We start from the raw sequence: 13,884 nt of genomic DNA on the forward strand, positions 1-13,884 counted from the left end.
ATCAGTTTACATCGATCCCACCATAAATACCAAGCTGTTATAACGATCAATTCACGTGTATTCTGGAGTCCTAAAACAGATATTTCTTCCTCGGGCATAAGTAATAAAAATTCAAGAACTGCCTCTCCCGCCCGGTCAACAACACAAGCTCTATTGATCACCTCATACAAACTCAACTTATTCCAGACTTTTTTCGCCTTCTGACACAGAAACAAGACGTATTTCGTGTCTTCTAGCCCATTTGAACATGTTGGGCAGATGGGAGGGACCTTCACATGTCTATTGGCGAGCGTAACACAATATAGGAGTGTTCCATGTAATGTACGCCAGGCAGCCCATCCTCTAGATAGTTCTGGGGACGACAATGACAACAAAAGCCACAGCGATCCCAACGCCGACGAGGAGTCCAGCGGCAAGAACCTCTACCACGATGACGGTGATTATGTGTTGCAGCAACATGCCCACGACGTGGTGTAACACCCAACATGCGGTCCAAGCCACAGCAAAGACTTTGCAATCCTCGCTAATGATAGAAACGCATCTTTAGTCGCCCCAACACATGACAATAACATACACGTAAGGTCATATACTGGTAACAAAGTGGACATCACAACAACTACTCATGAATATAGGAGTTGATACGAAATACAATAGGGTGTACATATGCTAATATTCAAAATGTCAAAACTATTTATTGCTTTCCGGGTAACGGACGAGTGCCCAGATAATGAAGTTATCAAAATGCCAAAACTATTGCTTCAGGAATGATACAAGCAAAAACGACTTGCACAGACTGTCATCTACAGTTAATTACTTTGGCTCCAATCACGGCCCTAACACCATGTCAGTGTATGAGGGGGGAGGGGAAATGTTCCCAAAATTCTACAACGCCATGGATATACAACAGTTAAGTCATACAACAGTTGCAACAGCATTTCACTTCATTCCGACTTCTTGCAAGAGAACGAACTCCGCTCCGATAAAGGTACCATCACCTCACACAGGTTCCTGATCCAGCCAACGTCATATATGTTATTCTTCACGACCGGCTCCTCGGCCCGTGTTTTCGACCTTGAGAAGAACTTCTTCCATTTGCTTTGCGGCGATTTCTGCGCTTCGCTGCTGGCTGCGTTGATGCTCGCCTTCAGTGTGTATGCGCTAGCTTTCACTGCGTTCTCCTTTTTCATCCAGAAAATGTAGTCTTGCCATTTGAATGTCTGCATTAATTTTCACAAGATGAGTTGGAAGAAGAAAATCCAGAAAGTCATTTTTGTATTAATAACATGCTTCAAACTTGTTTCATCCTCATTAGGGTTACTGCTTCCGTTACTCGACATATTCTTATCACTATGCCTCTATTGGAAAGAGGCATCGTAAAATCAACATTGTTAAGATGATTCAATGAAAGAAAATCTCACTTTCCTCACCTGTCTACTCAAAGAACCACTTCGCAAAAACTACTTAGAACATGGTTCATTGATCAATTCAGGTGATCGCTTTTGAAGCATATCCTCAGAAAAGAACAAATTAAATGATGGAAAATTTGGCAATTTTCAAATGAAGCGTGTGGCAAGGCGTTACCTCATTTGTGGTCGTGTTGGATAAGCAAAGATGTACATGATAAGCACAAAACCCCCCAAGAAGCAACGCTATTATACCCAAAAATACAACCAAAAGTATCTGTGTGTTATGGACAGCAAGCAACCACTGCAAAAGTGACCATAAATTAGGTTAGATACTGAATAGGGTGCTGAATGCTGATGGACTCAAAAATTTCTATTCATTCCTCTATCATACCTGTGCAACATGGGGAAACAGGGCAGAGAATGAATTATCAATGCCATAATAAACTGTCAAATTCCAACGACAACTCAATTAGAAAACAGAAAATGTTAACTTATAAAGGAAGACATATCCTTGCTCCGTTTTTATTTACTCCGCATATTAGTTTCAACCTAATTCAAACTTTATAATGTTTGAACGAGTATATAGAAAAAACTTTCACAATAAAAAATATATTCAATGGTGATTCTAACAATATTGACTTGTATTGTAGAAGTCAATAATTTTTTGTATAAACTTGGTCAAAGTTAACAAAGTTTGACTTGAGACAAAGCTAATATGCAGAGTAAACAATAACAGATGGAGTATAATGCTTAAATGAAATATAAAGTGAAATGAGCTGTTCCATAATTTATGTCACATGATTTGGATAACTTTTCCTCGGAAGGTATTGAGTCATTCATATTCAAATACGAGAAGACAAAAAATCAGCAAGATGGTACTCTCTCTGTTCACTTTTATAAGACCTTGAAGACATTTCAGACAACTGTCAGTTTAGATGGCTCTCTCCGCTCCCCTCCCACCCCGCTCCTCCTAGCCCACCAGCCTTCTAGCCCCGTCGCCGGTGAATCCCCGCCGGTGACCCTCCTCTCTCCTGCCCCCCAGCCATGGTGACCCCCAGTGCTGACCCTGCCGAGCCCCGAGTGACCCTCTCCGACGACCGCGTGTCTTCCGGTGACCGCTGGTTCGACTCGGAGGGCGAGTCCTCGATGCGCTCGTACAGCGACGTCGCACGCACGCCGCCGGTCACCTCTAGGCCGCTCGCGCTTCCAGCCCCTGCCGCCGTCGCAGACTCACGGCAACCGGCCGTTGCCACTCCACGGCAACCTGTCGCGAGCCGTCTCGGCCCCCGCTCCGAGGTGCACCATGCCCCGGGTGGCGTCCAGGTGGATGCAGACGGCTTCCAGCGGCCGCGACGCCGGAATCGCCGCCGCCGCCCCCGCCAAGACGACGCGCCCAACTCCTCGCGGCCCCGCCGACGCAGCCCATCCCCAGAGGAAGCGGCGGGCCTCTGCTTCCGCTGCCTGGATCATCATCACCGCGTGCGCTCCTGCACCAATGCGGTCAGGTGTCGTCACTGCCTTCTGTCCGGACATGACTCGCGCTCCTGCACCCCTGAGAGCCGGGAAGCTGCAAGGCAAGCCGCACGGCAAGCACGCGCCTCTCCCGGACGCAGCGGCCCCGCTGCCGGGACGCGCGCTCCCCAGGCCCCGCCGCCACCGCCCCCCCCCCCCCCCCCCGGTGGTGGCCGCACCATTGGCTCCCGCGGTCGAGCCGGTGAGGGTCATCATGGCACACTCTGTCGAGATGGAGGAGGCGGAGAAGGTTTTGTCACGCGCAATGGTGGCTTCCATCACCGGAAACCGCCCGCAAGTTTCCGCTGCAGAGGTCGCTGACCTGCTCCTCAGCTCTCTCGAGCTCGCTGATGGTGACTTCACGGTCCATGCCCATCACCCGGAGGACTTCTTGATCCTTTTCTACTCGCGCACCACCATGCGTCGTCTCAACGGCGACCACTTCATCAGATCACCGCGATTCTCCCTCTCTTTCCGCCCTTGGAGCAAGCTCGCCCATGCGGGCGCAAGCGAGTTCGAGTACCACGTTGAGCTTGAGCTCCGTGGCATCCCCGCTCAGGCGTGGCACCTCTCGACCGCTGAGCACATACTCGGGGAGAGTTGCTGGATCGAGCGCCTCCACCCCAGCACCCGTTCCAGGGCGGACATGGCTGTGTTCCAGTTGGCCGGGCGCACCCACGACCCGGCCAGCATACGCCGCGCCGCCGTCCTGGAAATTGTGGAACAGATCCCGACACGCTTGAGCTCCGAGGCACCCACCATCAGGATCCTCACCTACCCCATCTCCATCGCCTTGTCTCGCGCAGAGGGGCAGAGCCCCACCCCCGCCCGCCCAGCCGCGAGGCGGACCTGGCGCAGATGGTGCGCACGACGGGAACGACCAGGGACGTGGTCATGGCGCTGGGCGCGCACGCCGCCGCGGCCGCAAGCGCCGACGCACCGAGGCACAGCCTTCAGGACGCGCCAACGGCATGGCTGTGGACTCCTCTGGGTGGCGCGCCGGAAACCGCGCCGCGCACGCCGATGGGGTGGCTGTCGACCAAACATGGCCGGCGCCCCAAACTTCAGCGGCGCCGGGTGGCTGGAAGACGCTCCATGGCGCCATGGCCAGGTCAGCCGAGTCCACGGGATCAGTCTGGCCCCACCAATCGACGTCGCCGAGCCAGAAAAGGAAGGGGCAAACGTAGGCCAAAACACACTTTGGCTGGGGACAAAGCTGATGAGGCGGCTGGGGAGTCCAGGGCCGTGCAGGCGGAGCAAGCTGGCGGCGGCCCCATGCTGGGCGCGTCCGCATCTGCTTCGGGTACGGAGCCGCTTACAGGGACAACTGGCGCCCCGCCACTGGCCGCAAACCCGCTGGATGTACAGGAAGTCCCACCCCAACCAAGGCCCCATGGTCCTGGCGATGATTCTGCAGAGCCCATTTGCGGCTCGCATGATCTGAGGGGTTGTCGGGATCTGTCCGGTCTGAGCGAGGTGCCAGACTCACAGCCGGGGTCCGCCTGCTTGTCGGGGCAAAGAGTTCTTGCACCCACATCTACCCCTGCGGCGGATCAGGCTATCCCTGCCGCGGGTGATGCCAACACTGACGCAGGCATTGCCGCCCAAGCCGACCACAACGACGCAAGCATTGCTGCCCAAGCCGACCGACCCCCTGGTCCTCTCGCGTGCGCCAACGAGGGCGGAGAAGAGTGCCTCGCCTCATCCCGCTCTCCAGACAAGGACGCAGGCCCACCCGCCTCGCAGACCGTAATCCTACAACAACCCCAGGCCCAGCCCACCTCCACGCCGACCAGGCCCGAGGCCGAGCCCCGCACGCCAGCTAGTGCGCGCCAGGGCCCAAGCCTTTCGGCTTCGGGAAGATTTGCCTCTCCGCCCATTACCATGCGACGACCTTGCGCTCGTGATTCGGCTCCACGGACCCTCACGCTGGGCGAGTTCCTGGCTGCCGCCACCAAGCACATCTCCGCTGCTCTGCCAACCCCGGGGAGGAAGCCGCGCCGTCCCCTGAACTTCGCACCACGCCGCGGCCGCTCGGCTTCGACCAACTCCTCGACGGCGTCACCGCCCGCCGCTGAGAGGCGCGCACAAGTCCAGGTCTTGCGCACACTCGGGATTGTCGGGCTGCACCAAAGAATCACCTCTGCTGAGATGACCGCCTACGAGGGCATGTTCGCGACCCCGATCCCGCTCACAGTGATCAAGGCCTTCGCTGCTCTGGTCGACCGCGAGATCCCGGCATGCATGACCACCACGCCGATGCAGGCGCATGTCAAGGAGGCGCACGTGCACTAGGATGGCCTTGCACCTCGCCGGTCGATTCATTGTTCATGGATCACGGCCTTAAGGTTGTTGTGTGGAATGTGCGCGGCCTAAACACGAGGGCCCGACGCTTTGCCATCCGCTCGCTGCTCGACACCACCGCCGCGTCCATTGTATCTCTGCAGGAAACAAAGATGGAGTTACTTTGTTCGCGTGTTGTTTTGGACACCCTTGGCTCGGAGTTTGACGACTACACTTACCTACCTGCGCATGGGACGCGTGGTGGCATCCTCCTAGCATGGAAGAGCAGGGCGGTGAGCATCACGGGCCCATTGTTCACCACAAATGCTCTCACGGCCAAGGTGACCACGACCATTGGTGTGCCCTGGTGGATGTCGGTTGTCTACGGCCCCCAAGCGGACGCTGACAAGATCGCGTTTCTGCAAGAGATCCGGGAGATACGTGCGGCCTGCCCCGGACCATGGATGCTATGCGGCGATTTCAACTTGATCCTCCGCGATGAGGACAAAAATAACGGCAACCTGAACCGGCGCATGATGGGCAAATTTCGCCGCCTTGTTAACGAGCTCGCATTGAAGGAAATCTACCTCAACGGACGTCGTTTCACGTGGTCGAATGAGCAGTCCCCGCCTACCTTGGTGCACTTGGATCGCGTGCTCTACACTACGAACTGGGAGGAGGCAAACGGCGAGTGTCACCTCCGTTGCCTCGCGTCCGTCGTGTCGGACCACTGCCCGCTCCTACTGGACTGCTCCCCCATGCCCGCGGCGCACCGACGTTTCCACTTTGAGGCCTTTTGGCTGCGCCTTGACGGGTTCCACGACACGGTGGCTGCGGCATGGGGCTCGGTGCATGACCCGGACCCATTCCGCCGCCTCATGATACGCATGCAGACCACGGCTCGCAGCCTCACTAGCTGGAGTGCCAAGTCAACGGGCAACATTCGGGATAGGTTGGCCATCTCACGTGAGCTCATTGCACGCTTTGACAAGGCCCAGGAGACGCGCGTGCTCATCGCACCGGAAGATTGGCTTCGGAAGCAGCTAAAATTCACGTATCTCGGACTCGCGTCCCTGGAGCGCACCATCGCCCGACAACGCGCGCGCATTGCCACGCTCAAGGAAGGCAACGCCAACACTGGCTTCTTCCACCGACAGTGCTCCTACCGTCGACAGAAGAACCGGATCTTCAGCCTGACCGTGGACGGGCAAGTGCTCACCGATCATGACGAGATGGCGCGGGCGGCATTCGAGCACTTTGACGGCATCTTGAGCACGGCCGCTCAGCGTGACGTCACCATGGACCTGGAACAGCTAATTGACCCAGGTGATCTCGCGAGCCTCGATGAGCCTTTCACCGTGGAGGAGGTCTGGGACGCTGTCAAACGCCTCCCCGCCAACAAAGCTCCGAGGCCGGACGGGTTCACCGCGGAATTCCTCCGTGCTTGCTGGGGCATCATAAGGCACGACATCATGGACGTCTTCCAGCAGCTGTACGAGCTGAGAGGCCGTGGATTCTACAGGCTCAACCAGGCCCTCATGACCCTGTTGCCCAAACGCGCCGACGCACACCAGCTTCGCGACTACCGGCCGATATGCTTGATACATCTTGTGGCCAAAATCTTCGCCAAGGTTCTATCGCTACGTCTTGCCCCAAGGTTGGACAGCCTGGTTAATCGTAACCAGAACGCGTTCATCGCCGGCCGCAGTCTCCACGACAACTTCATCCTCGTCAGGCAATCACTTAAGATGCTGCACCAACTTCGAGCCCCGCGGATCATGCTCAAGCTCGACCTCACGCGTGCCTTAGACTCCCTATCCTGGCCTTTCCTCTTCGAGGTACTGCGCCAGTACGGATTCGGAGACCGATTCCGAGAGTGGCTCGCAATACTGCTATCGACGTCCAGCACCCGCATCCTTCTTAACGGCGAGCCTGGTCCGCCGATCTGGCACCGCTGCGGGCTACGCCAAGGCGACCCCGTGTCCCCGCAACTGTTTGTACTTGCGGTGGACATCCTTGGCAGACTGATGCGCCGCGCCACCGACCTTGGCATCCTACAGCAGCTACACCTTCGTCGCCGCATCCCGGCGATCTCCTTGTACGCCGACGATGTCATGCTGTTTTGCCATGCTACGCCAAGAGATGTGGCCACAATCAAGGGGATCTTGACCCTGTTTGGGGAGACAAGTGGGCTACAGGTGAACTACGCCAAGAGTTCTGCCACTGTCCTTCACGGGGATCTTGCTGCAAACATGGTGCTCGCCCAGCTTGGGTGCCTGGTAGTGCAACTCCCTGTTACCTACCTTGGTATCCCGCTAACGACGCGTCGTCCCACGGCCGCCCAACTGCAGCCCCTAGTCGACTCCTTGGCTGCCATGCTACCCACTTGGAAGGCATGGCTCATGAACAAGGCTGGACGCCTCGCCCTGGTCAAGTCGGTGCTTAATGCCATCCTCGTTCACCAAATGCTTGCACTTGCCCCCCCAAAGAAGACGCTTAAGCAGCTTGAGAAGATCCAGAGGGGCTTCATGTGGGCTGGACGCGCTGTTGCCAACGGTGGACACTGCCATGTCAATTGGCGACATGTATGCCGCCCCATCGAGTGTGGAGGTCTTGGGGTGCATGACCTGGAGCGCACCGGGCTCGCGCTCCGGCTGCGCTGGCAATGGTTTGCTCGCGTGGACACGGATCGCGCCTGGCAGGGACTTGACCTTCAATTCTCACATGAGGAGCGCGCCCTCTTCTTTGCATCCACGACCATGACAGTCGGGGACGGTCGGCTGGCCCTGTTTTGGGAGGATCGCTGGATTAATGGGAAGTCCATCGGCGAAATCGCCCCTCTGCTCCACCAGTGCATCCCAAAAAGGCGACGAAAGTCGAGGACGGTGGCAGAAGGGCTGGCCCAGAACGCTTGGGCGCGTGACATCCAAGGAACCCTCGGCCTCCACGAGATAGGTCAATACCTGATGATTTGGCAGACCGTCAACAGCATCCCCCTGTCGAACGACCCAAACCGGCTGCTCTGGAGATGGACGGCCAATGGCAACTACTCGGCTCAGTCATGCTACGCGGCCACCTTCGAAGGCTCAACGCGATGCACTTCCTGGAAGCTCGTCTGGAAAACCTGGGCGCCGCCACGTGTGAAATTCTTCCACTGGTTGGCTAACCAAGATCGATGCTGGACGGCGGAAAGATTAGCCCGACGTGGCCTGCAACATCACCCAAGGTGCCTCCTATGTGATCAAGCAGCAGAATCCATCCAGCACCTACTCCTGACCTGCCCCTTCGCTCGCCAAACATGGCATGCCACCCTGACTTGGCTGCGCATGCCAACCCAGGCGCCGGTCCAGGAGCCCACTGTCATGGCATGGTGGCTGCGAGCGAACGAGCAAACACCGACGACGCATCGCAAGGCCCTCAGGTCCATCGCCTTGCTCGTCCCATGGATGATCTGGAAACATAGGAATGAGTGCGTCTTTGACAATGCGACACCCTCGATTGATTTGCTAGTAGATAGAATCAAAGAAGAGGCCCGCTGTTGGGCCAGTGCCGGAGCCCAGGGGCTAAGGGTTGTTCTGCCCACCTCCTGGGACGTGCATTGAACAGCCCATGACATTGTAAAACTCACCTCCTAGGAGGCTGGATCTCTCTTTCTTTTCAATGGAATGAAACGCAAAGGTCTTTTGCGTTTTCTCGAAAAAATGTGCAAAACAGCCTATTTTGAGTTGTCTAAAACGACTTACAAAAGTGAACGGAGGGAGTAATAAACTTCACCTATAGTTCTATTAGACGAGTTTTATCATATCATGCCACAACGGAATAAAAGGATTAAACACTCCTCCACATATGGTTAGGGTTAAATGTAGCATGAGAAGACATTCCTGTTAGACGAGTGTGAGCTCTTAGAACGGACAGAATAATAACCTGTCAGTATGTAGACAACTTTCTTGTCTTTCAATTCACCAGCAACAATGAAGCCAAGGATAATTGCTCCATACAGACATAAAAGAAAATGCCTGTTATGAAGGAGAAAGATAAATAATGTAAAGTTACAAGAAAAGTGCAAGGATCTGCTTTGAACAGATTGATCTAATACATTAAATTGCCAGCATTACTATAGGTTTTAAAATCAAGTAGCAGATCAATCTTCCTAACAGACTGTAACACAAATTAAAATGAACTACAGCCCCAACTGTCCCAAACTGCAGACAACTAGAAATACAGAATATAAGGTTTATCAATTTTCGTGCAAGTCAAACTTGTGTATGTTTGACCAAGATTATAGAATAAAATACCGACATCTACAATCAAATAAATAAAATATAAAAATATTTTCCGTGATGGATCTAATGATACATATTCGGTCTCTAGATATTGATATTTTTTTCTAAAAACTTGGTCAAACATGCACATGCTTGACTATAAACCTTATATTTTGGAACGGAGGGCATAATCATACATACAATATTTAAACAACTGCACTTGGATAGTACATGGTAAATTATTTATGAATAATTTAGAAGGTAAGTCACATCTTCAACAATAATGTTTTCCGCTTTAATCTTTTAGCTCCCAATAATTTGCCAGCCATATATATCTACTTTGAAATACCTAGTGGGCTTGTCACATCTATTAATGTCTCCATGGTTGGTGCTCGTAACTGAGAGATACTATTGGGTGCCAAGAGGATGAGAAATTAGGAGCCTGACATGTACTAATAAGGATGACGCTAAGAAACAAAAAGAAAATTGAATAGCACAACGGGGTTTGTCGATGATAACTGAATGGAGTCATGGATCCTTGGGAGTTGGGACTATCTATGTAGCCAAAAGAAAAGAAACATGGAAAAAAGGTAAGAGAAAACTCACCAAACTAAGAAGGCCACAAAATAGCGAGTATTCTTCTCCCCAATGCAATTATTCTGTATCAACACACAAATTTCAGGATATAAACAAGCCAAAGAAATACCATCAGGCATCAAGCAGCAAATAAAAGTACCATCCATCCACAGTGGTGATCAAATCGAGCCACACATCTATCGCATATTCTACAGTGCTTTGCCCTAGCTGGTCTGCATAATGAACCATTCTTAGGATGTCAAATAAAGTAGATTGATATGAACAACACTAAACAAAGAGAACAACACATATTTATAATACATTGTAGCACGAGTGCATGATCATAACTTCATAAAAACTTCAAAATAATAGTTAATAGTTTATCGGTTGCACTTACGATGGATCAATCAAAGTTAATTAGTCTACGAAATTACGAAGTATACTTGCACAGTTACCAGCGTACCATCAAATAATATCTACACCTTCTACTGAATCCAAGTAGAAAAGAGCTCTGTCAACTTAAATTCTAGGATACAATTTGTCCGTTCCAAAACCTTGACCGCACCACAACATGCTTCATATCAAATCCATGACAGACGGAAAGTAAAAGAATTTTAAAATTCCATGCAAGTACAATAGCCAACATATAGAGCAAATCTGATTTTTACTTGGTGAGATAATTGCCTCTCAAGAAAAGTCCCAAAATAATCAGGTGTGTTTTTTTTACAATAATTAGTGTGATTTACCTTTATTCAGTTAGACTACTAAACTATCGTGATAAAATTATTCTCTTCAATCATTCACAAAAGTAAAAGCACGGCAACAACACCTAAAATTATTTAGCCATGGTATGACTAATCACTAGAAAATAGCATACCTGGTAATCTTGCATGTTGAACATTCTTTCTCTACATAAATAATGTTGTCAAAAGGATAGGCAGATACATACTGAGACACGTTCTCAGAAGTAATAGTCCCAGGATCAGAGAAGCTAGTGAGAACAAAGAGTATAGCACCAATAGAAACAACCACAATGCTCAGGTACCTGCAAGAGCAAGATCTCTGACTGCCAAAAATGGACAAAGGAATAACTGTCTTGCAAATTGGTAAACATTAACGAGATACCTGTGCAATACACTCACGTAATACCCAGGAATGTACTTGAAAGATGACTGCACTATTATAAAATATGTTCCGCCAATTATGGCAACATAAAAAACCTGCAGTTAAGAAGAAAAGAAAAATCACAAATAAGATGTTGCATAAGTAAGCAATTTTCTGATAAACCTAATGGTTATGCTGCTATAAGACTAAAAAGCAAGTAAATAGAGGAACCAGAGTAAACAAAAAAAAAGGAGTGTAAATCAGTTGCAGAGATAAGGAACATGAGAGAGTATTGGAATAGGGCAGGCTTATGTTCCAAAAACAAAAATAAACGGAAAAGACGGCACATCTAACACTTTGAAAGTCAGCTGGCATGATTAGGAGGAGAAGCTTAGAGCTTATTGCTGCGGACAGATTAGAACTTCCTAAACAATAGTAGGCTCCATATTTGACCAGTGATTTAATTATTTTCCATGCCAAGTAGTGACTTGTTTTTGCAGGTATGCTTCCACAGTTCAAAACAAGAATTTCATTATTAAACACAGAGAGATAACTATAGATGGCACTGCTAGGATAAGTGCATTATATGTATGTATCATAATTTCATAGTAGTGACTCTAATAATGCACTACTGAATCAGTGCAAAGATCTTAAGTCAGCTCAACTACTAGACCATGAGATTTGCCCACCCCAAGTGACCCAGCCCCCAGCTCATCTTTGTCTAGTTCCACTTGTTTTCTCCCCTCACTCTTCCCCACTTCCCCATAATTTACATGCTCATGCAACTACAAGACCAAAGCACCGCCCATTCACTAAAAATGGACCAACCATTACTTGTGAGGCTTCCCACCAACCAGGCACCAATTCACATGTAGCTTAGATGCATCAAACCAGCTCCCAAACAAGTATGCCCTTATGACATTCTTCAATTACTTTTAGTCCACCCCAAAACCAGCTCTCCGATGGAAATGGTACACCATAAATGTAGAAATAAGCCAAGCATGGAACCCCTTAAAATTTCACACAACTGACACAACTCAATACTCCATTGTCCCTTCTCAATTGGCAACATTTAGATGCACGTCCAATTTGTGCAGAAAATGCAATAGATTTACACAACAAAGCATATCTCATAACTGTCTGTAGACAACCAACCACCAAATCGCTCAACATTCACCCATTCATCATCAACAGCCCCAAAACCCCTGACAAACTCTTTTTCTATTCAACCGACCACATTCTCATTCAATAAACTCTCTACCTTGGTTGATTCAACATTTAGATGCACGTCCAATTTGTGCAGAAAATGCAATAGATTTACACAACAAAGCATATCTCATAACTGTCTGTAGACAACCAACCACCAAATCGCTCAACATTCATCCATTCATCATCAACAGCCCCAAAACCCCTGACAAACTCTTTCTATTCAACCGACCACATTCTCATTCAATAAACTCTCTACCTTGGTTGATTCAACTCAGCATAAGAGAGCAATATCATATCGGCCAATCCCAAGCAACAATCTCGCATAACATAGCATCAACATCAAACACCCTAACTTTTCATGATATCAGCACGCGTTACAACACACATAGATACTCAGCACCACGTGTACCTGCAGGATAGGGTTAGGGCGGTCGCAGCAGTACTGCTCGACGCCGAGCACGAGATCCCTGGCTCCGGTACCGCACGCCGCCTGCACTAGCCGCCTGCACAAACAATCTTCACTAAGTGAGAAGCTGAAGAGGTGTGAGTGTGAAACGGGAGGAGGCATGGAGCGCGCACAGAAAGTGGCGGTAGGCTCCGGAGGTGAGGAAGTGGTTGATGCTCTGAACGAAGGTGCCCTCGAAGATGGGCCACTGCCCACAGAGAAACGACACAACCACCAGCGCCGTCACAGACCCGTGCGCCACCAGCACCCACGGCACGTCCATCCCGTCTCCGGCGATCCCCCTCCGCTGCCGCCTCGTCGGCTCCCCACTCCAGCCCTCCCGGCCCACGTAGAACTGAGTTTCGATTGAGAGAGTCGATGGAACCGCTTCGTGGCCCGTCGGAAGAAAATAAAAGCCGAAGCCGAAGCCGAAGCCGACGAAATCAGTAGCCACAGCCCACATGTACCCAAGGGCCGAGGTCATTTTTGGTCCCAAAAAAAAGGGCCGAGGTCATTGTCACCTCCCCTAATGACACAAGTGACGCACTCTGCTCATCTAAAAAATCTTCTTCTGAGAAAAAAATACACATCTAAAAAAACTGAGAAGTACCTTCACATGCCTGTTGATGTTGGTACTTCAAAAAATGAGGCTTTTACCCGAAAAAAACAAACAAAAAATGAGGCTTTTAAGTACCTAAAGGACCGCTTGTGGACTAAGATACAAGAATGGATGGAGAAAATATTGTCATCAGCCGGTAAGGAAGTTTTGATAAAAAGCAGTCGCGCAGGTACCGGTGTACTCCATGTCTTGTTTTAAACTCCCCAGAAGATTGTGTCAACCCTTAACGTCCATGATTAATGCCTTCTGGTGGGGAAGCAAAAGAGGCCAGCGAAAATCATATTTGGTATCTTGGGACACCATAGCATGCCAAAATACATGGGGGCCTAGGCTTTCGAGATTTCGAGATCTTTAACTTGCCACTCCTAGCCAAGCAAGCATGGAGGATTTTGGAGAACCCAGAAGCTCTAAGTGTGAGGATACTCAAGGATGTATATTTCCTTGATAATGGCTTTCTTGATGCCCAAC

The 13,884-nt window shown here is 50.5% G+C and overlaps 1 protein-coding gene across 2 annotated transcripts; it reads right to left on the minus strand.

The window, feature by feature from the left end:
* Positions 1-670: 670 nt before the first annotated feature.
* LOC123086087 (probable protein S-acyltransferase 17) lies at positions 671-13,237 on the minus strand. 2 transcript variants are annotated; one of them, XM_044507792.1, is made up of 10 exons: positions 12,932-13,237; positions 12,762-12,855; positions 11,165-11,259; positions 10,917-11,084; positions 10,200-10,272; positions 10,070-10,122; positions 9,126-9,217; positions 1,798-1,850; positions 1,582-1,707; positions 671-1,217 (listed from the first exon to the last, which is right to left on the minus strand). In XM_044507792.1, the coding sequence occupies exons 1-10, from the start codon at positions 13,078-13,080 to the stop codon at positions 942-944; spliced, it is 1,179 nt and encodes a 392-aa protein (XP_044363727.1). In that variant the 5' UTR covers positions 13,081-13,237; the 3' UTR covers positions 671-941. The 2 variants fall into 2 exon arrangements, 1 of the variants encoding a protein (XP_044363727.1); XR_006440393.1 differs by having other exon boundaries at positions 928-1,217; positions 1,428-1,707.
* Between the last annotated feature and the right edge of the window lie 647 nt (positions 13,238-13,884).

The sequence above is a fragment of the Triticum aestivum genome, chromosome 4A (assembly GCF_018294505.1).
Source record: "Triticum aestivum cultivar Chinese Spring chromosome 4A, IWGSC CS RefSeq v2.1, whole genome shotgun sequence".
Lineage (NCBI taxonomy): Eukaryota > Viridiplantae > Streptophyta > Magnoliopsida > Poales > Poaceae > Triticum > Triticum aestivum.

Coding starts and splice junctions, on each gene's coding strand:
- LOC123086087 (XM_044507792.1), bottom strand. CDS start 13,080: ATGGACGTGCCGTGGGTGCTGGTGGCGCACGGGTCTGTGACGGCGCTG. Junction 11,085..11,164: donor TACGTGAGTGTATTGCACAG/GTATCTCGTTAA, acceptor TTGCTCTTGCAG/GTACCTGAGCATTGTGGTTG. Junction 10,273..10,916: donor TCAACATGCAAGATTACCAG/GTATGCTATTTT, acceptor TTCATTATGCAG/ACCAGCTAGGGCAAAGCACT.